This window comes from Passer montanus, unplaced genomic scaffold (genome assembly GCF_014805655.1).
Source record: "Passer montanus isolate IOZ18808 unplaced genomic scaffold, ASM1480565v1 scaffold27, whole genome shotgun sequence".
NCBI classification, from domain to species: domain Eukaryota; kingdom Metazoa; phylum Chordata; class Aves; order Passeriformes; family Passeridae; genus Passer; species Passer montanus.
In genome coordinates, this window is record NW_024367372.1 from 9,203,067 (window position 1) to 9,226,156 (window position 23,090).

At 45.0% G+C, this 23,090-nt stretch overlaps 1 protein-coding gene across 2 annotated transcripts in view; it reads left to right on the forward strand.

Annotated features, from left to right (window-relative positions):
• Positions 1-1,328: 1,328 nt before the first annotated feature.
• PRIMA1 (proline rich membrane anchor 1) overlaps positions 1,329-23,090 on the forward strand; it is a 49,910-nt gene continuing 28,148 nt past the window's right edge. For both annotated transcript variants that reach the window (XM_039712869.1, XM_039712870.1), the window contains exons 1-2: positions 1,329-1,511; positions 7,661-7,811. In XM_039712869.1, coding sequence (XP_039568803.1) covers positions 1,419-1,511; positions 7,661-7,811 — 244 coding nt within the window. In that variant the 5' untranslated portion in view covers positions 1,329-1,418. The remainder of the gene's footprint in view (positions 1,512-7,660; positions 7,812-23,090) is intronic.

The window sequence follows — 23,090 nt, forward strand, 5'->3', positions numbered from 1 at the left end:
TGGGCCTGGTAGTCCTGACATTTAAAATAGTGCCTGTTGGGGCTAAAATGAATGGACATGAAATGTAACAGTGTATGAAAAAAGAATTTTAGCTGTGTATCAGTTCAGAGGTTAATGTATTTCCATTCCTACTTCTCTGAGCAGGTTTTTATGAAACTGATGATTAAACTTGGCTCAGTGAGCACAAGAAATACAAAGAAAAACTAAAGTCAATATCCTCAAACTCATTCATCTCTCAATATGAAATTTAAACCTTGGAACTAGTATTTTGTTCGTATCTGTGTGCGTTACTGAATTTGAAACATCGAAAATAAGATCCCTGTGTCATGGACCCAACAACAAATGTTTTATGGTCATCTTGATACGCACAAGGCCCAACTTTCAGCAATAGCCACCATTCACAAAAAAAGCTGTTTTGCTTTTAGTGCTTCAATGGAAGCAAAACCATCTTCATCCTTGATTTCTTACTGTGTCCTTCCTGTGCAGAAGCCAGACTGTGGTGCCTTGATATTGATATTGGGGGGTGGTCTATCCGCTTCCTCTCATGCACTGTTACACATTTACATATGTTTTGTTGGAACATAGAACCACAAATACCATGAAGCGTCTTCCCTGTTACATCCTAGAGACACTGGGCCGACGCAGCCCCGTGTCCCGCCTGCCACAGGACAAACCCTTGCATCACTCACGAGAGAAGGGACGAACACCGACAACCACCAACCCCAAAACCTCCTGGCCGCAGCTGGGGGCTCCTCCAGGGCGGAGGTGCCGGTTCACCCCGCGCTTCCCCTCGGCCCGGCGCCGCTCTCGGCTGCGGGGCGGCTGCGGCGCTTCCCGCACCCGCGGGTCCCCGAGCCGCCCGCCGGGGCTCAGCGGAGGGCAGCTGCCGCCGGGAGGAGCCCGGGCGGGGAGGGAGAGCCGAGGGGAGCCGTGCGCGGAAGGGACTGCCTCGATGGGCTTGAAAAATCACTGCAGCAGCGGCGGCGGGCTGGTGGGAGATGCAGCGCCCGGGCTGCGCGGCCGCGCCGCTCTCCCCGCCTCTCCCCTCCGGCTCCGGCCCTGACCCCGGCCCTGCCTCTTTTTTTCCGAGCCTGGCTCCAAACTTTTCCCGCTCCCCTCCCGTGTGTGCGGGAGCCCCGAGCTCAGCGGTGAGCGCCGGCCGGGAAGCCCCCGGCACGGAGAGGCTGCCGGCGGCGACAGCCGGAGCATCCCAGGGAGGGGAAGCCGGCGGGGCGGGCGGGGAGGGAGGCGGGCAGGGCGGGGGTGGAGGCGCCGCCTTCCCTCCCTCCCCTCCAGAATTAAAGTTGGGACAGTCGCGCTCCGGGGATGGGTGCGAGCCAACGCCTCTGCTGCCGGCTCGCTCTGCTCCCTCCCCAGGTCGCCCGGAGCCCGCGCCCCCGCCCGCCCGCCCAGGAGGGATGCTGCTCCGGCAGCTGCTGGGGCTGCTCCGCCGCTGCTGGCCCTCCCTGCTGCTGCACTGTGCCCTCCACCCGCTCTGGGGGTCCCTCCAGGTAGGGCCGCCCGAGCCCGCTCGCAGCTGCGGGGCGCGGGGCCGGGGCGGGGGAACGCGGGGGCGCGGGCAGAGCCCCTCCGGCACCCCCGGCACTGCGGGGAGGAGGCCGTGGCGGGGCGGTGGTCGCGGAGGCGGCCCCGAAGCCGGGAGCGCTGCTGCTGTGCCCGGCGAGGGCCCCCCTGGCCGGGCGCTGCGGGACGGGCGGCCGGGGCCGCCTCGAGCGCCGAACTCGGTCCGAGCGCGTTCGGTCCCGGCGGGATGGAGTTGACTTTCTTGGGCGGTCAGAGGGCTGGGAAGCGCATTTTGCTGTAGGTGGCGAGATGCACGGAAAGAGGCAGCGGCGGAGTAGAGCCCCGGCGGTCGTGCCTTGCCGTGGGTTTTCGGTATTGATTGCGAATTGAATTGAGGGTTTTCTGGGTAAAGGGCTGAATCAGCTTTTGCCAACTCCGACGCCCTGGTGTTGTGTGACCTTGATTGTAATGTGGGTGGCCAGCAAGAGAGATTGGGAGAAACTGGTATACAGTGAGGGAGAGCGCCCATCCGGTTTGGAGAATCAGGACAGCGGCAAAGCTCATCTCAAATGCGTCACTTCGATATTTTAAAGTTTATTTATAATATAAGTCTTCAGAGAAGTGATTGATGAGCCAGCCAAGTGCCGTTCAAGAACAAACCAATTACAGTTTCTTTCTTGGAAAAACAAAGTGGAGACTCCACATTTTTTACTCCCTGATCTAAACTTAGTGACTCCCAAGAGATTAGAGAGATGTTGTTTGTTTTAGCATCTTGTCTCTTGCCATGAATGACAAAGAGGATTTGTGCTCCTTATGGATTAAAATGAACAGAAATACAACAAAAACAATCTTTAAACCAATGTCCTGTCATTAAAATTTCTGCCAGCGCTACCTTCCTGCTGTCCTCCTCAAGTATTTAGGTAGCTAATCTTAAGTTAAACTATAACTGAATTTCTCAAGGAAGCACCCACAGTTCGGTGAAAAGGTCGCCTCCTGCAACCTCTCCCCATCAGTCAATTGAGCAGAGAAAAAAAACCTTGGATAAACATCTTTCTGGCAAACTACTCACATGATCTAAAACGATTTTTTAAAAACAATTACACTTATAAAAATTGAAATAGGCTCTGAGAAATACAAAAGCCAAGGAGATCACTAGCCTTTCCTTGCAGTAATTTGGAATTTGAATGAATGACCCATTCATCAACTGTACTTGTGCTATTGCTTGCTGTCTTGTGGAAGAACAAACAGTAAACCTGCTCATACTCAAGCTTTTTTCCAGTTTTCCCAAAAGTGGGCTTCCATCAGCAGTTTCTGGTAGGAAGGGGAGGTATGGAATGCTCACTGGCATGCCAGCCTTCCATCCTTCCTGTAACTGAAATTCCTTCATGGTTGAAGCCCTCCCATGATTCCTTTCCCCATGTTGAGTCATAATCCTTGCTCTTATCTTCAGTCTCACGAGCCATGCTCTCCTTGACTAATTCTGTAGTGTTGCATCGTTGCTCCCCTGCCCCTGCTCCATCTATAGCAGCAGGCATGTTTTCTCACATCCCCCAGCCCCTCTTCACGCGTTTGTCCCCACAATGACTTAGTGTGGCATAGCCTTCCCTCCCACCTCGGCATTTCCTCCTTAGGCCCTGCCTTGAGACACTTAAAAGAATCAGTCAGATGCTAATCAAATGAGAAACATTTATCTTACTAAAAACAAAACCAAAACAAAACCCACAATCTTTTCTTATTAGCATGGTAGCTAGTTCTGTGACAAGAGGGAAGGGATGAATCTGTCAGAGGCTTTTGACATAATTTTAAAAAGAGCAGAAAAGATCATGATAAATAGCAGGGACGCATTTTTTCTGGTTTTGTAAACATGGATCTGGATTAACTGATGTGAATTGCACAGAGCTGTCCTGGGATTTATGCAGCAGTGTTGAGATCTCATCTCATCTCTGTAGACTGCTTCCAACAGACAAAGCTCTTGCTACATCAGCAGGCTTTTAGAGGTCTCTGTGCCTTCAGTCAACTGCACTTTTCTGTTAAAGCTTTCCTCCTTTTACCTGATTAAAAAAAGTCACAAGAAGGCCACCCTCCAGGGACTGTATTAATCCTCTTTTCCCATCCTACTCTGTAGAACGTGCTTGCGGACTGCTGCAACCCCATGGGACTCTACTGAAATACTAAATACTTCTGACCACATGCAGATTTATTCTTCCATGGTATGCAAAACAGGACTAGGATCACTGTTTCGAAAAGAAATCTTGTATTAAAGAGAAATATTCCACAGGCACAAACTTCAGAGACAGAGACTGCAAAAGGAAACCACCAGTTACCACTTTCTGTTTGTTCTTCCCTGGACATTTGTGGATCAGATTTTCATTTCCATAAGAATTTTAAAACATTTGTCTTTTTGCAAAACACGTTCACATCAAACACACAAATCCATAAAGTCAACTCTACGTATTTTCAGAGCAGGGAAAAAAATGCATCAGCTTGAAGTCCAGGCAGCTTATGTCTAGACTGGCCAACTGCTCAGTGTGTTAAGAAAGCCTGATGCCAAACAAGCAGCCAAGTTTCAGATAGGCCAAGAAAACGTGTTCATGGCACCTCCAGCACCCAGAGGAATGGCAGGAAGAGCTAGGGAGCAAGCCCTGTGACTGCATCTCCACAGGTGATCCCTTGCCAAAGCAAGTGCCACAAACTGCCTGGCAGCCTGGTGGGCTTCCAGTTGCACCTTACCTGCAAAGGTCTTCCAAAGCCATTCTGGGGCCAAGGAAGAGTCTGCCAGAGCAAATAAGCAGTAAAGTTTGAGGCCAGATTCATTTAGGTGACCTGGCCATAGAAAGGTGTGGCTCTTTCAAAACGCTTTTCTTTTCCTGCCACATGCTGTAAAGGCAGTTTACCTTGAATTGCAGGCAGTAAGAAAGAAACAATGGAGTATTATTTCATCATCTCCTGCCAGAGCAAGATTGTTCCCTAAAGCGTATTTTCTAGTGATTTTTTCTGCTTACCTTTAGAAGACACAAGTAATAGCCTTAATTTCTTTCATAAGAAGACTAATAGACATCAACAGGGGGATTTTTTTTTTCCTTGAAAAGGAGCCAAATGCCTTCCTTTTTTCCCTGATTCTATCTTGCTACTGTTATCTGCTGCTTTATATTACTGTTACTATTTTGTCCTCTTGCTGCAGTCCTTGACTATTTCTCTCCTCCCTGAGGCCCTCAACCTCGATTTGGGTCTTTTCTTTTCTTGGCAGATTTCAACCAACTTAAAATATCTTTGTTTTTAAAACAAAGCCTTTAAGACAAACCCGTCAAGGTAATATTTATATTCCTACTTCTATCTTCTAACAACCACACATTTCATCCAGTGACAGGAGAAGGGAAACAAATAGGTGATAAAGCCCATGCTTTTAAATGTCAGTTCTTTCCCAACTATTTAAAAATTATCATGGGAAATTTTTATAGAGGTTCGGGCTAAAGTATTGAGGAACAAATCAACTTTTATTTTTCCCTTTCCTTTTTTTTTCTCTTAAATAATATTTTTAAGTAGACAGGAGCAGGATCAGCAAGTGACTGGCCATGATAGTGTTAATCTTGTCTGCAAAGTAATTGAGAAAATTATGCACTATTTTCTGGGGACACTCTATTACCAGCCTAAGGGAAGAGAGCCTCCAGGGATTTAAAAGCAGTCAATAGCTTTAAAAAAAGACAGAGCAAGCCTTTGGTTCTGGTTGATATTAAGTTAGAGCAGTAAGTCAATGTAGCTTTGCCATACCAGCACTGTCTTCAAACTTACATATGCAAAGCTGCTTCTGATCTGCAAAGGAAGCTGGCTCCAAGTCTGCTCAATGTTATTCTTCCCTGTGTCCATATTCTCCCATCACACTGCCCCCTGCAAGACTGCAGTGAGCTCTCAGGATTCAATAACTGAGGGCCCAGGCTGGAGCTAGGAGTTGATAGCTGCTTCCTAACCAGCTGCCAACACCACTGGAGAGGTGTTGCCCCACCTTCTTCTGTCAGCATGGTGAATCTTGTCACACCTGTTGAACAAGGAGGTACCCCAGGTGTGCCCCCGACACTGCAGGGGAAGGACACATGTTCTCTCACAGGGCTCTTCTTGGGAGCCTGCCTGGAACCCCAACCCCTCGTGTGAGCAGTGTTGGAAGAGCTGAGGCAGCATGGAGGATATTCTGCTGCCTGGGATCACTTACTTTAAAAACAAATAAACTTTCTTAGCTGACAGATTTATTACCAGTCATGAGGGATTACACAGCCAAGTTGCTTTGATTCATTAGAGTGTTCAGAGAGTTTGTGTAAGTTCCTGGAAGCTGTCTGGGATGATCTTTAACCATCCTCTTACTGTTACCTGATGGTGAAGGGGAAAGTTGGAAAGCACTTGTGCTGAATTTGTTTTTCCCTATGTTTGGTAATAGATTTAGACAAGCTGTTTAAAGAACTGAGCCTTCTGCCTTATGCTGTGCTGAGCTGTCCTTCCAACTTAGCTACACGTAGCCTTTTCTATTCTTTCCTCCCTCCCTATAATATTTAATCAACAAAGCCCTACCTCCAGTTCCCTGAGGCCAGAGTAATGCGTCTTTCTGCATTTAGAAACCTCCTACGCATGTGAACACGTCCTTTGTGCAGTGATGTTGTTTTAATTAGCCACGTCTCTCTTTCTGGCCAGACATATATAAAACAAATGTGTACAGCTTTCCTGCAGGGCAGTGCAGCCCCTTGGTGCTCAGCTGTGGGCAGTGGAAGAGGGACGCCGGCTGTGCTGGGGGCCAGGGTGGAAAGGGGAGAGGAGACAGACTGGGTGCCCAAAGCTGGCAGGGGAAGGGAAGCAAAACTTGGGCAGGAGAGAAAAGTGGGGAGAAGGCAACCCTGGGTGACCCTGCCAGAGAGGCAGAAGAAGCCTGCCTAAAACGGATCAGAAAGCAGGGCATGAGACATCTTCTTTGTAAGGACCAACATGTTGTGGAAAAAAGCTAATTAAAGAGGATGATGTTAGGCCAAAACTATTAGGACAATAACCCTCCTAAGACCAAACTTGACAAGAAAATATGCTAGCATAACTGTCCTTAGCTTCAGCAGGACACAAGTCTGTCCCAGATGGTCTCCTAATGCTTACATTCAAAGTGCTTCTTAGATAACATGCTTATTAATCTTTTTGGCTTTGTTTTGTCTCTTCGAAATTGTATCCTGTATAAGGCATTCAAACAGAGCTGGCTTAGAGACCTCTGAAGTTAACACCTCTCAGAAGCTTCTGCGATGCTCAGCAAATTTCCTTTCCACTGGGGACTGACTCCATTTTGTAGCATTACATTTTACCAAATTTTGCTGAATATTCATTGAATTCCTAGTTATGTAAATATTTCTATGATAAGAAAAATATGCTGTTAATAAATAGTTCTTGTCGTGACTAGATCAAGCTACTGAATATATTGTATACCAGTACTGGCTAAATCATTGCTCATGGCCAAGTGATGCTTTGCTTGGGTTCTGCAATGCCTCATCTTCACTTTTATTATTAGCCAACACTGCATCTCACAGGAGGCTACAATGTGGCATTTCCATTTAAACCATGTTATTGCTGTGGTCCACAGATGATCAAAATTCGGGTAGCTTCCCCACTTGGCGGGAAGTGAAACACCCTGTGAAATGCCCTCTGAACTTCCAAGTGAGGCTGGTAAAGCAGAGGAGGGATGTTCTCTGGCTCTCAGTTCTACCTTAAGGAAAATGAACGTAATCCTGACCCTAACTGTCTTGTAATTTTTATTAGCTCTCTTTGGCTTGCAGCAATGACCCTGTGAATAATGCATGCTGCTAGATGGCTTTCCTAAGGAAAGAAGGCTTATGCAATCGTATTGTCTGCCACTGCCTGCCTTCTCCTCACCCTATAATAACTCAGAAACCAGCTGGCCAATCTCAACCAAATTTGACAGAGGGAAAGAGTTCTTGAAGATATTGTGTTAAATAAAAGAAATATTAAAAATGGGAACCATGTAGGGAAAGGATATCTTAGGAACTTTAGCTCAGTTCTCGCTACAGGTCTGAGGTGCCACTCAGGTACTCAAGGCTAAAAAACACATTCATCAGTTTTCACTGTTCTGCTGCTCATGCAATGACTTGTTTCTTCACAGATCACTCAGGGCGAGCCCCAGAAGTCATGCTCCAAGCCTGTAGCAGAGAAATTTACAGAGAGCTGCCAGGAAATTTGCCAGTGCAGGCCGCCTCCACTGTTACCACCGCCTCCTCCACCTCCGCCGCCCCCGAGGTTGCTAGCAGTGCCGAGTAAGTAGCTGCTGATACCGCTGTGGTGTGCTGAAGGAGGGCAAAGCAACGGGGACACCTGGACAGAAAGCAGAAGGGATGTGGGAAAGGGCACAGCTAGCTCATTTGTCATTTTCCACTTAGCAAATGGAAGAAGAAATGTTCTCAGCAGAGATGGAGATCTGTTTTCTGATCAATGAATAATGCTTGGCTTTTGGAGGAAAGCCAGAGAAATTCCCTCCTTTCATTGTGTTATGTATGATTCCCTGGTTTTAAATGGTTCCCTAATCCCCTAGCCCTGGGGAATGCTTTCCTACAGAGACATAGTGCTGTGCTGCCCCTTTAGTGTCATGCCCCCCTTTTTTGCCAGGTGTGCAGCTTGAAGGTCTGGGTGCTCCAAGGCAAATTAATTCATAAGTAGACAAAAATCCAAACACTCTGTCTAGACCATTCAGTACATTTGACTGTTGTCAAGACACTGGAGCACTACAGTTTACCATAGCAGTGACTCAGGCTCACTGGTTTTAAATTGCTTACAACTGTTACAAAAATAGGAGGCATGTCAGGAGTCAATGGCAAGTGAGCAGTTTTCCTACTAATGCACATGCAGGCTAAGACTCATCTGTTTCTCTTCATACAAATCAGTGCTCCCAAGCCTTACCCAGTGCATCCAAGCTCCTCCTTATTTTCAGCCATACATCCCCATGCCCAGCACACCTGGTGCCTTCAGTTCCTGCTGGCTGGCTCTGCAGCTGCTTTCCACATCAGTATTCCTGTGATCCCTGACATACAGATACATTCTGGAGAGTGATATCTGTCCCCATGGTCACTGTGGGAGAGATCTTCCTGGTTGTACTGCACCCACTGGGTTCAGGGACACAGACTGGGTCCCGGGAGTTTGGTATTCCAGTAACTCTCCTTAATGCTTATACATTTTCATAAATTCATCTCTCCCTATAAGGCTGCCTATTAATTCTTCTCCCTGATTATATAAACTCTCCTGGGAGCAGTGTTGCAAAGTGTATCCAGTATCCTCAGCATTTCCCCCAAGGAAAAATAAATCATTAGGTATCATCATCTGGCTGTTTGTCTTTATCAGCGGCATCTCCAGATGTGCAGAAGACATGAAGAAGGTTTCTGCACAGCTTGTAGTCAGGCAGAGGACAGGCAGAATTTTTCAGTGTCTTTTCTGCCAGGAGCATGCTTTGTACTTGTGCTAGACTGCAGAAAATTAAGGCAAAGGCAGAGAAGAACCAACAGTGAAACACTTGGGAAAGGAAGTACAAAGACAGCTGGGAAAGCAGAGAGGGATAGTTTTTATAGCAGGAAAAACCTCTTTCAATATTCAGGAAAATGTCATGGGCAGTAATATGGAAAATTACCTTGATCTTTGTATCACAGCCAGAAAACAGAGTACTTTGTCGCTCTCTTTTTTTGTGCCTGGGGTACCCTGTTACCCTGAGGGGGATGAGATGTGGCAGAGTGCTGGCACAGGGACCAGCCCTGCTGACCAGCTGTACTGGGAAGGGAGCACCACTGCCAGGCTGCTTCCCCTCCCTCCTGCAGCTGCTCTGAGTGCATGGATTTGTCCCCTGTCAAGTGGGAAGTAAATAATGTCAGAAAAAAAATAAGTCTGTCACACATTGTAGAAAGAAGAATAAGAAATCCAATGGGCCTGTGACTGGGGTAGCCTGATGCTTTCTCAGGCTGGATTGCCAGGTGCTAACACAGTTCTAAAAATGAGCTATATAAATCCAGATGACTAATACTTAAGCAAGTGGCTTCATTTCAAATACAATGAAAAAAAGAGATTACACATTTCTTTCACTGGTACGCTTTAGAGTAGCAATCAAGTGTCTCATCTTGAATGATGCTTTCATTATCATCAGCTGTCTAGGCACTGTGATTTAGTCCATGTGTACAGCAATCCACTTCCTTGGGAGAAACAACAAGCCTTGTGGTTAAATATTGATGTTATAGACACTGCTTTCAAATGGTATTCAGAGGAGAAGGAAGTAAAGAGCCAAAAGCTATTGTGATGTGGTTGATGCTAGATTTGCACTTTGAACTTTCTAAGTGTGAATAAAGTTCAGTACTGGAAAGACATCTGCAAAAAAACAGCAGTGTAGGAGCTGCAGGATTTTTACCTTTACAAGGTACGGTGTCTGTATCACAAGGTACTACATAAAGATCCTGGAATTTCTTTCAGAGCTTTGTGAGCCACAAAAGGCTGCAGTCTGCGAGGCTCTGTCCTTAAAAGCTCTCTCTGCAATGAAACTGAATTTTGCTGGAGATTTAGATCAACTCTAAAGCATCTATTGTGGTTTGGGCTGGGTGATTAAAGCCAATAGATGCAAAAATCCTGTCTCTCCAGTCACTACAGACACTGACAGTTCAGTCTGCTATATGAAGCATCTAGTGCTCTTTGACGTGGCCTCTAGCTGCTGTTGTGGAAAATCAGAGAACCCTCTGATGTGTCCTTTCTATCAGTCCCACCTGATTGTTTTGCAAACCCTACTTGGTTGTATGGGATGGCACTGCATAACTGTTTGTGAGCAGCTGAATCACTCCCTGAAAGGCTTTTATTGTGCTTGAGGACTTTTAGGAACAATCATAGTACACTTAGTGTCTCTTTAGACACTTCAATATTGACAGGTTGATCCAGCAACAAATCTTCAACTCTGCTTCCTGCAGATAGATTTACACAAAATCTGTTAAATGCAGAGAATCCTAGAATTCACGTATAATAGCTGGAAAATACTGTGTTTACTCTGAGGGGAAATAACCTAATTCCCTCTGGAGAAAATGAGTAGAATCACACAGCTTAGCAGGCAGTCTAAAACCACAAGCAGTGTTAGGAGCACCAGCTTTCCCTGGTTTAGGAGACACCTCCCTGTTAGGGTTGGGTATTTACATTAAGAATGTGTGGGGAGTGTTTCAGCACATCCTGAGGAGTCACTGAATAAATGAATGAAACTATATGAATATGGGAAATTAAATAAGAGTGCTTTTGTCCTCCTTCAGGGATGACCCCAGGTCTCCTTTCCCCACATTTCAAACTCCTTCACATGGACCACTTGCATTATGGTGCCCCATCCAACCCCTGATCTTGCCTTCCCTGCCTCTGCTCTGCAGCCAAGTCTGTCATGGCAGCATAACCCTGTGCCTCCTCCTGGGAATCCATCAGCCTTACAGTATCTAAAGGAAAGCTGCCATCAGCCATACTCCTCCCTGTGCATGCTGGGTCTCTCAGTATTGCTGGTTCACCTGTAGCTTTTTCTGCAAAGTGGGACACATGGGTTATTTGAGCTTTGACTTTCCTGAGCTTCATTTCAGATGCAGTTTTCTGTCATCCCATTGGGACACTGCTGTCTGATTTGATACAGATGTGTACCTTACCAAAGGGCTCTGAGGGGAAGGACTCCAGCCCATGTTAGAAGTAACTAGGGTGGTGGGGACTGTGTGATGGTGAGGACTGTCAGGAGCCCGTGGCAGCTCCTCCAGACAGTTTGGTATATCGATGTTTCCGGAGTAACTCCCCTTATGCAAGCAGCAGCCTGCTCTTTAACCCATGCCTAGAAAACTGCTCACTGATGAAGTGAAGGGAAAGCTCATGAGGCTCTAAGGGGCCTAAGGCCAACTAAACTTAAATGCTGACAGCAAAGGAAGAAAGAACTTCCAATGAATTGAGTGTGTTCCCTAGATATGTCTGCAATGACCTGAAGGCAATAGAGATGCTCAGAACCTGGCCTTTAATTAACTGTGTCTTTTTCTCTCCATCTGCTTTCCTCCTTGTCTCTGGATTTCAGCCAAGACTAAGACAAGGTGGATGGAATACTTGTTTAGGCAGCATTTCTAACCCGGCTTCACGGACCCATGAGATTAAACTAGTTCAAGTGATGTTGACCCTTAAAAATCTGAAAAACTGCTGTTGTCAACTCCTAAATACTCTGTGACCATGCAGGTTTCTCCAGGGGCATTGCAAAGAAGAAAGGATTTTGTCTGGAAGTAAAAGCCAGGCTTCAAAACAGTAAAGGGGGAAGGGGTTAGAGCTAGACAGTAGTCAGTATCAGTTTTAACCTGTGTAAGATCTTATGAAAAAAAAATCAGAAGTGACTTCTTTAAAATGGTACAAGGAAGAGAAAGGATTTTCTTGCCTGTTCTCCTCACTTGCTGAGCAACATTTGCTGTGTCTGCTCTACCCTTGGCTAGAGGAGTCCATTGTATTGGGTGAGGAGTCCATGGTTTTGCCATCTGCTCTCTGGACAAAGGAAGTGTTCATTCAAACATTGCTTCAGTCAAAATTTAGAGGAGGAAACTTAAGCTGAGTCTGGATGCATGAACCAGTCTCTGGCAGTTGGATGCTGGCACATAGGTGCACAATGAAGTCTTTACAGCTCCTGACCTTAGTGGAAGTTTGCCCTGAGCTGTCAGCTGAGATCAAGCACAATCATGTCAGTGGAAAGCCAAAGTGAATGACATCACTGCAGAGGGCTGTAATCTCCATGCAGTAATTGTATCATTTTGTTTTTCAGAGTGAAATCTTTATCTCTGGAGACACAGCATCTAATTAACTAATTATTTGGACTGGTGAAAATGCCAAAATAAAAATGACCAACTACGAGAAGGGTGAAACCTTTTGGCAGCTATATAAGTTCAGATGTACAGCCTACTTTCAGAAAGCATGCAAGGTTCTTTCAGTGCAAGTAGGAGAGCTAAGGACACTCATATCTTTTAGGACAGATCATAGATTCATGGAATGGTTCTGGTTAAAAGGGACCATAAAGATCATTTAATTTCACCCACCTGCCATGGGCAGTTATACCTTCCCCTACACCAGGTTCCTCAAAGCCCCATCCAAACTGGCCATGAACACTTCCAGGGACAGGGAATCCAGTTTCTCTGCACAACCTGTTCCAGTGCCTCACCATCCACACAGTAAAGAATTTATTCCCAATATCTAATCTAAATTTATGTTCTTCCAGTTGAAATCCATTACCCCTTGTCCTTAGCCATACATGCCCTTGTAAAATGTCCCTCTCCAGCTTTTTTGTGGGCTCCCTTCAGGTACTGAATGCTGCTATAAGGTCTCCCTGGAGTTTTCTCCAACTCTCTCAACTGTCTCATAGAAAAGGTCTCCAGCCATCCAATCATCTTTGTGCCCCCCTATTGGAGTGAGTCCACATTCTCCTTATATTGGGCCCAGAGCTGATCATGGTACTGCAGATGGGGTCTCATGAGAGTGGAGTAGAGGGGAGAATCCCTTCCTTTGACCTGATGGCCACGCTTGTGTTGATGCACCCAGGACACCCTTGGCTTTCTGGGCTGTGAGCACACATTGCCAGGTCATGTCAAACTCCTTGTCCACCAGCACCCCTAAGTCTTTCACCTCAGGGTGGCTCTTAATCTATTCTCATCACAGATTTTGTTTGTACTCAGCATGGCCCTGACATGGGTGCAGGACCTTGTTGAACTTCACGAGGTTTGCACAGGCCCACTGCTCAAGCCTGTCAAGGTCCCTCTGGATGATATCCCTTCCCTCTGGATGGCATCTGCTCCCTTTGGGTGGCATCCATTCTCTCCAGTGTGCTGAGTGCATGACACATCTTGGTGTCATCAGCAAACTTGCTGAGGATGTGCTCAATCCCACTGTCTGTGTTGCTGACACAGATGTTTAACAGTACCAATCCTAATACCATCCCCTGAGGAATGCCATTCATCTCTGGACTTCCACAATGTGCGTATATTAGGCAGGAATCTGAAGAACAGGAATAGTCTGGAACTTCTTAAATTTTGTGTAGGGTTTCAAGTAACCAAATTTTTCAAATGCCTTGCTAATTTTTAAAATAGCCTTTCAGAGCAAGAACTTGTTATAGAAATAAACATTGTATGGCTCTAGGACATAAAAGAATAAGAAATGGCTTTTCCTTAGGATTTTCTGGGTCCTAATCCTGAAGGTAGAATGCACAGGTGATCCAGTATGGATTCAAAGAATGAGTTTGAACCTTATGCTGAATACTGTCTCCACGTCGCTGTTCCAGCAGGAGAACTGAGCGTGGTCCTGATGCTCACCACTACATTTCTTGTACTTGGATACTGATGTGTTTGCCGACTCAATGCCTAAAGAACTTTTATCTTTGGCAGAGGTCTGATTATCCCCCAGGAGTGGAGGGGAAGATGTGATTGCAAAATGCATTGAAGCCTTCCTGGAGGCCATGATGTATCTTCAAATATGAGATGCCCGATAGTCAGTCTGATGTAGGCTGCTGCAATAGGATTTGAGCATCTTAGAGATGCTCAAGTTTGCTCTTAGAGATGCTTGAGTTTAAGTTTCCCTTTGGTTAAGCATTTTATCTTGTGAGGGTTCTCTATCTTTACAAGCACCCACTGCAAAGCTGCTGGCCCTATGTGCTCAGCTGGCAGGACCACCCTTCACCTGCTGCCCTTCTGCCTGGAAGACTTGTTCAGAGTAGCTTTGAGATATTTGGACATATTAGAGGAATCTTGGGTAGATTTCTCCCAAGTGATGCCCAAAGGAATTGTTAGCAAACAGGCTGAGTTTGTTTTATATTATAGGGGAAGACATTTCCCTCCATCCTGCATACAACATAGTGACTACCAAAACTGAACAGCAGAGAAACCCCAAAATGGCAGGGGACACATTGTCTCCTGCATGAAGACATTTACAGTAGTGACTGCTACTGTGAGAGAAAGTCTGGTCTAGACAGTGACTTTTTTTAAATGCAAACAGAATGCTGAAACAGGGAAGCCCTTCCAGTTTTGGTAACACAGCTGTCGTACTGTGAATTGCAGTCTTGTGTGAGAGCATTGTTCATAATTTACAAAGCAAAACCAAAATTTAATTCTTGTCGTCTCCCACATGCACTTTTGTGTTACTGGAGGAATGTGACTCTCAGAACTGGCTGAAGGATTTGGAGACTTTCAAATCTAAACTGAACTCCGAGCCCACAGCCTGGAGCCAAGGATGGTGGCAGAAGTGGAGTCTAGTCCAGGTGCCCATCATGTTGTTTTCACATCACAGACACTACCTTCACTCTTAGCACAGTGAACCAAATCATTAAGCATCCAAGACTGGATCAAGCAGAATTCACCCATCTAAATCAGAAATACAGTGATTGGATTTTCTGCCTCAAATTGCAGGCACTCTGATTTTGTCACCAAAGACATATAGAATTCAAAGTCCTGCCTTTTTCTTTCCATTAAGCATAGTTATTTCTAGTGTAGAAATAAAAGTCCTCACATCTCAGTCAAAATGGGAAAATTATTTATGGTGAGAAGATTTCTTAAGCAGCAATCAAATACAAAATTTGACATAGTTTGAGCAACTAACGTGTTATATTAAGTCTGAAGAGGAAGATTAGTGATTAGAAAGCGGGTAAGACTGGAAAGGTTCATACTTATACTTTCATTATAGGATTCTGCTGTCACTCTTTCACTTAGCATCTCCTCATATTGAGTTGTAAAATTTCTGTCTTTCTGTTTGAGACACTGGTAAGACCAGATGGTCAGTCACAGCTTCCAGTGCTTTCCCAATTCAGAGTTTTTCATCACAATAAATTCTGAAACATTTTGCCAAGTCTAATTTTTATTTAGGAAAGTGATGAATATCTCCCCTGCTCTGGGACCTTGTATATTTGTTTTGAATTTTTCATACAGTAATAAATTGATATGATGGAAAAATCCTCTCTCTTGAAAATGCATTTTGAAGTATTTAAAAGTAAAAGCCTCAGGCCAGATTTTGCAGTGCACAAGTCAGTGGGAGTCCTGTTGTCTATAGATTAAAAGCATTGTCTAATTTTTAAAAAGAACCATCACATATTAAACTGGTTCTGCAATAGAACAGTCCTTTCTACTCTGAGATGCATACTCCAACATCTTGATTTTTTTTAAGCAGAAGGAGTTGGCTAAGCTGAAGACCTTAATTCCTTCTGTGGATGGCAGTCCATTTGTACATGCCTACCATTTCACTGATTAAGAAGATAACAGATCTTCTTCCGTGAAGTTACTGATGAGTCAGAGGCTGCTGATTTACAAGTAATTGTGGGTTCACCTGCTCCTGGCAGAAGGAGTTGTGCCTCATCTTGACAAGTCAGAAGAAAATGCTTAATTGGCACAAGCTGTTCCAGCAGGAAGGGCTAAGCAGCTGACCCTGGTAAAGCAGACCTACAGAAATATGTTCTTGTAAGGGTTTTGTGCATTGTATTGTTATGAACAGGATATAAAGGTGTTGCTCTGCTTGTGTAATTGCAACTTAAGGGTAATATTTAAGTCAGTGTAGCAGGTCAAGGAAGCAGTAGTCTGGAAATTCGGGATATTATCCCAAAGTGAGGACACAGTGTCCATTAATATAGTATGAATATCAGCTAATAACTAATGCTGCTGCCAAAATATGTTGTTAATAATTATGCAAGTTAATTTAACCCTTCCACTAGTAAATCATATTGCATTATAACTACATAAATATAGCAGCAAATTCTGGATCCCTAATGGCTGTTTAAATGAATTATTTTATTATTTTGAAGTGTCTTTTAAATGGAGCTGGTATTTCATCAGCTCATTGGTGATGAAATAATTTTATCATCTCATAATTTTAGACAAAGATCTGTTCCTTGACAAATGCTGCTATTAAACTGGACTTTTACCAATGGAGCAGATTCTCTTGAATCATCCCTGGACATTTTCCTTTCCTTCTGAAAATGATGTGTATTTTTATTTCATAGCCATTATCGAAGGAGATGACTATCAGTGGAGCACAGAGAGGGTTTCAATTTGACAAGGTGCAGGTGCTCTGCCTCAGCTTTTCAGGGCATCACTGTACATGGGGGCTGCCCACTGCTGTGGGTTCACTAGGGAGTCACAGTCTGTGTAAAGCCTGGGGGCAGTGCAATAGCAACCTGTCACCAATTTGCTTGCTTTTGTGACTATAAAGAAACCTGTGCCTTCTTTTAGCTTTCCAGGAGTTCCAAATATACTGAGTGGTGATTGAGGACTTCATATGAGGACATTTGGCACAATGAAATGCCTCGATCTGTTAATGTGATGTAATTGCCTTTTTACGTGTTCTGTATTTTATGGAAACTGCATGAAAAATTATTAGTTGACAAATGTAATTTTACTTATATTAGAATTAAATTTACACCTACTTTGGAAGGTCTTTCACATTTCAGTTCCATTTTACTGCGGGCACGTCATCAATTTAATTTCCCTTAAGTTGAATTTGAATACAATTTGGAAAAAGGAATTTAAGAGCAATAGGTATAGGAATTATTCATTCATCTCTTAAGGGACATTTTTAAGTGATCGCTGTAGCCCTTAATTCCAGCAATAACTGAGTTGTTAAAGTGATACAAGGAACAAACCACATAATATCAAATAGGAGGATTATGTTTATAAGGATTCCATACATCAACAGAAATATCAGCTACACAGTCAGCTGGCTGTTCCCTAAAACTTAGACATATGACTTGCAAAATGGCTTTCTTTGTAAAGTGAACTCTTTAGAGCCATCTGCACTTACCAATCTTAAGCATGTGTCTTTTATAGTCACTCTCTTTATATAGTGGGGTGCCCAACAGGCAAACCAATTATTTTCCAGAGATGGACACAAACCAGTACCTTAGAAACTGTCCTATTAACACATTAGGAAAATATGCAGAGTATTTCCAAGTCTTCCACAATCTTTTTTGAGGAAATTCAATCTACAGTTGGTTTTGTCTCAGACTTCCCTGAAGGTGCTAATTTTGACAAAGTGTCAACACTAAGACGTGAGGTTTGACTAATCTTTGCTACTACCTAGAGGTTCTCAAGGTCTTAAAAAACCTGTTAAGGATCTACAAGATAATGACTTAATACCAGTAGCACTGAATTTTATTCACTTTGCATAGCTTGTGACTGATGGCAGCACTCATGGGAATGCTGTTGAACTCTAAGAAGTTGTGCAAATCTGGACTTTAATTCAATCTGTATAGAAAATATTATACCAAGACAATCTGTCATCTGTCTGTGAGATTGAATCTGCCAGCCCTGAGGTATCTCATTAATCAATTGCTGGTGAAAGACTGGTCATCACTGTAAGAGTGTAGATTCCTGAAACCACGTCTCAGCTGTTTGAATTTCAGCCTCTATCATCCCTCCTTGGAAAGTCTGTTCATGGTAAGAGCTGAAAGACTGATAAGCTTTCAGAAGGCTTGAGGGTGACATACTGTGACTTCCACAAAGGAGACATCTTGCCCACCCTCCAGGGAATGGTGGAAAGAGCGTCCAGAGCACTGCTTCTCCTTCTGCTACCAACCTGCTACCTGAGATCTCTGTAACAGAGTCAGTTACAATATCAGACACCCAGAGTTACCATATCTGAAACAGGGATATGTTTTCATACCTGTAAACTTTGTATTTGAGACTAGTAGGTGTCAAGCACTGAAGATTATTGTTGTTATTATTATTAGTCTCAAAAGTAATGAGAGAACTGATCAGCTGTGTCCTGTCCCAAGGAATAGGAGGCTGTACCATCACACAGTGAGGACGGTGCCAGGGCTGAGATGCAGCACCTGCAGCCACACCATCACCATGCAATAATTAATGAAAGGAGGCAGCCTGAGGGGCTGGACACAAACCCACACTAAAAACCAGCACTATGGCTTGTCTTATTACACTTCTGCCATGAAGATACAGCTTCAGCAAAACCCTGAAGAGGAGAGTATATCAGCAGATAAGGGAATTCACCACCTGGGAAGGCTCACTATATGAGCTTACAGTGTCCATACAACTGGCACTACCACAGAACTTTAACAGGCTCACCAGAAGCTGCCTTCATGGTACCATTTGGGGCCTGGATTTCATCCAAGGATATTGAGGCACAGTGGAAGCCAGGGCTAGTTTTTTTAAGGGCTTTTATCACCTAAAAATGCAGATAGATGCTGAATAAGCTCTCCAAGCTGCTTAGCTCTCAGCAAGTGTCTCAAGCCGTGGTCCAATCCACCTTATTTTGGACTGAACAGATCTTTACTGATGTTTAATCTTTACTAATCTGTTTACTGTTAACTAATCACTTCCTCCCTGTTGCTCTAAGGTGAGTGGTGGCCATTAGGTCACAAGGGAGGATGAGGCCAGTTTTCCACTTAATGTCTTTGCTCTTCTGCACTTGCTTCCCTATGAGTTGCCCTCTGCAGTTTCACTGCATCACAAAGGAGCCTATTTCTCCCAGAAATTCCTGGTACTGATGATGAGCCCATCTTCTGCCCTAAAACAGCCTCTGAAACAGCCTGAAAGCAAGACAGGTTGACTGGGGGAGAAACTGTCTAGAAGACTCAATTCTTTTTATACCTATTTTACTGCAGTGGACCTGGGAGGTGATATTGGCTATGGGATTGAGGTGGGAAAGTGCATGTTCTCTACCTAGTGAGTTCCAGTTTGGAAGCAACCCTTTATTTCTTTCAATGGTTCCTACTTTTGTTTGATGTTAAATGGCTCAAGGCACAGTGCCATAAGCCTGCAAGCAAAGATAGTCCTTTTCCCTGGCAGCTTGAAGAAGTCTCCACATATCTGATTCCCAGAAGCAAACTTCTTCCTGTTCATGTTGAAGTTATTCACAGAGTCACAGAATAATTTAGATTGGAAAAGACCTCTGAGATCATCAAGTCCAGCCTATGACCAAACACCACCTTGTCAACCAGACCATGGCACTAAGAGCCACATCCAGTATTTCCTTAAATACCTCCAGGGATGGTGACTCCACCACCTTTCTGGGCAGGCCATCCCGATGCCCAGTCACACTTTTTTTAAAGAACTTCTTCCTAATGTGCAACCTAAACCTCCCCTTGCTCAGCTTAAGACTGTCCTCTTGTCCTGTTGCTGGTTGCCTGAAAGAAGACACTGACCCTCAGCTGGCTACAGCTCCTCTCAGGCAGTTGTAGAGTAGTGAGGTCTCCTCTGAGCCTCCTCTTCTCCAGGCTAAATAACCCCAGATGTCTGTATGCATGTGTGTGTGTGTGCTTGTTGATGGAAATAACCCCAAGTGTGCTGAAATGGCAGATTTGGCATGAAGGTCCAGTGTTTTCAGGCCTCTTTTTTTTCAGGATGCTTTTTCACTTTCATCACTGTAACATGATGAGGTCACACAGTTTGGCAGGACAAGCAGATTGTGTTCAGCACTGATTTTTCCCCACTGAAGAATTGCAAGTGCTCATAACATGCCTGTGCACATCAGTTGCCACTGAAGAGCTAGACTGTGTGTTTGTGCAATGAAGTGGATGGTACTGGCACATCCCTGTGTCTCTCAGTGGTGCCTCTGTTCAAAAGAACTGAGAATTACTGTCTCCAGGTCAGTGCTGTGCTCTGCTGTTCTGTCACAGACCATGGCCTTGCTGCTGTGTGTCTTTGAATTGGTGGTTGACAGGAAGGTCAGGTAATTACAACTAGTTCTTGTAGAAATATAGCTGAAGTACTTATAAATGGGTCTGTCTATCCTATTTAAAGAATTGGGAAAGAAATAGCAACATTGCTGACACTCACATTTTATCCCTACACCTTCCAACCATTTAGAAAGCTGGAGCTTTCTCCTAGAGAAGGAGAAACAAGGCTGGAGTGGAAATTGTCCCAAAACCACCCAGCGAGCAAGAAGAAGAACTGAGCCTGGAACCCACCTCCCGTGGGGAATTTCTATCTTCTGCAGTGACACACTGCCCAAGTACAGAGAGGTTAAAGACTGTGTCATGAAATGCAGAAGATCAAACTTAAGGTTCTATATCTTCATACCCAACTTAAAGCATCCTCGTTCTCAGAGTGCTAAGAACCTCTGGAAACCAGGTTGCTTCTAAAATAAATGCCAGGGTACTAATTAAACACCAAATGCTTTGGCACTTGTGACCTGTTTCTCAGAGGCACCAGATACCCACTAACCTGGTCGGTGTCTCCTCCATTTCAGAAAACAGGCCCCCAAATCTGGCAGGGCCCACCTCAGTGATGGCTCCCATGGAGAGGCAGCACTTGGGATACCTGGGGGTGTCATGGGCTCTCTTGGTGCTGCCCAGCCTGGCAGTGACCCAGGCTGTGGAGAGCAGACAATGTGACCATGCCCATGGGCTCTCTCAAATGCTTGTGCTGCTGCAAGGAGGAGGTTGTGCCTTGCAAGGCACAGGCTTCAGTTCTCCTTTGCTGGGGACAGAGAGCGACAGGGTGTGATTCAATCAGGGTAGAAACAATTAGTCCTTTATGTTGAGAGAGAATCAGATGGGGAGTGAAAAGCAGCGTCTCATGGGGAGAAAAACACTGGGCAAAGTCAGATCAGAGGGCACTGGCTGATGTGAGCATGCATTGTAAAGATAAGTGCCAGAGCTGAGTATTAACACAGAAGCTAGCTATGATGTAATCTCCTTAAAAGCCTTTCTACCACAAGGTCTATAAATGCTACTGCTTCTCCAGATCATGCTTTAGAGAACAGATTCTCCCTCTGTGCTCTCTAACCCTGCTCTCCTCCAAAAGACCTCAGCAGCTGAAAGCATGTTTTGCCCCTGTTCGAGGGGTACCTCAGTTCTGGTGGGCCCCATCAGCTTCAGCAGCAACCTAATAGGATTAAGGCAGGCAGGTCTGGATCTCAGCCTGTTAATCATTTGGAGCACAGACTTTCTCTTCCTACTTTGTGTGGCAATCTCTTTACTCCTATGCTCTATGCATATTTCCATATGTATGTAGAACTCTGAACTGTTCTTTAGTTTCCCTCTGCAATTGTACAAAACCAAGACAGGTTATCCCACAAGTTTAGTGTCAGCCATTCCAGGGCATCCTGTGAGATCTTGCCTTGTTTCTGACCACAGGGCTTGGCTGCACTGAGCTGCTGGGCATGATGGCACTGTGCTGGTTTGGGGCAGAGATCTGGCGCCTGCCTGGGAAGTCAGAAAGGAAGTTTTTTGTTTCCACCCCTGTAATGTGGTTCTAGCCAAATCAGTTGTTTGTGTTTACTCCCAAAGAAGAGGAAATACAATCCAGAGGGGAGGACTGGCCAGGAGTCAAAAGACATTTTGTTTTTCTGGCTTTCTCTCTGAGATGCAGTGAGTTTGCACAAGCCACTTCCCCACAATGTGCTTTACTTGTGTCTGGCTAACCAATATTTTTACCTATTATTATTTTATTTTGGTCCTAACAATATGTTCATTTTCTATAAGAATCCCAAATCTGTCAAGGTGAAACAGCTGCATGACACCAACCAAGAAAGCACAGTAACATGGAGTTTTAGTGAAATCTACTGCTGAACCCAAACCTAAATGTGTGCAGGTTCAATAACTCCTAAAGCTTAGATCTTGAGCATCACAATTAACCTCCCCCACCCAGCTGCTCTCTTCCTTACTGACTACTCATGCTCAGGTTTTTTCACCTGCAGTTCCAGTTCTGTTTCTTGCAATGAGCCATGCACTCCTCCTGTGCCTGTGACCTTCAAAAAATTCCTGCAGAACAACCCCTTTCCTTCACCTCCTGAACACTCCAGTCTCCAAAACTAAGCACAAAACTGTGTGTTTCTTGTTTCACAAGAGAAGTGTTTTTAGAAAGGATGAGAAAACTAAGAAGATGAGGCAACTGAGAGTGTAGAATAACAGTATCTACAGTGTAAGAGCTGCGGGGGAGGGAATTTCTCCAGCATCATTCCCACACATGTTTTTATTATAGCAGAAGTTCCCGCTGCGTAGTGATTGCAGTATCCCCCTTAGAAGTGTAGTAGGAACATATGCACCGAGCAGCTGCATGATATAAACTTGTCTGCAACAAAGTGTGATAAACAGAAGTATCATCTGCTACAGGAATAGCTGATTTCTACCAGTGTTATTTAACCTAGCTCCTCCAGGGAGGCCATAAATCAGGACAGGCTCTCTGCCGAGCACGCCGCTATTGCCTGGTTGTTTACCCAGCTGGCCCATGGCACTCTGGAAGTGTCCCTAAGCTTACAGGCAACAGGAAGGGCAGAGATCTGTAAGGGAGTAAAAAAAACCCCAAACACAGCATGAGGAAACCTGATGGGGCTAGACAAGCCACTTCTCCATCAGTCTGGAAAATGCCAGTCCTTCCTTTGGCAAGCCTGTCTGTCCCTGATCGCCAGCCCGAGGGCTGCCTCCTGCAGCCAGCTGTGGCTGCCAGTGAAGGTGAGCTCAGGGTTCCCTCTGGCCAAGCACAGCCCCAGGGCCTGGGCTCTGGGGTGCCCTGAGGATGCAGGTCATGTCTCCAGTCATGGCTTTCTGCCCCAGGAACACACAGCAAGGTCAGTCACACATTTCTTGGTCAGTCTCCTCTCCC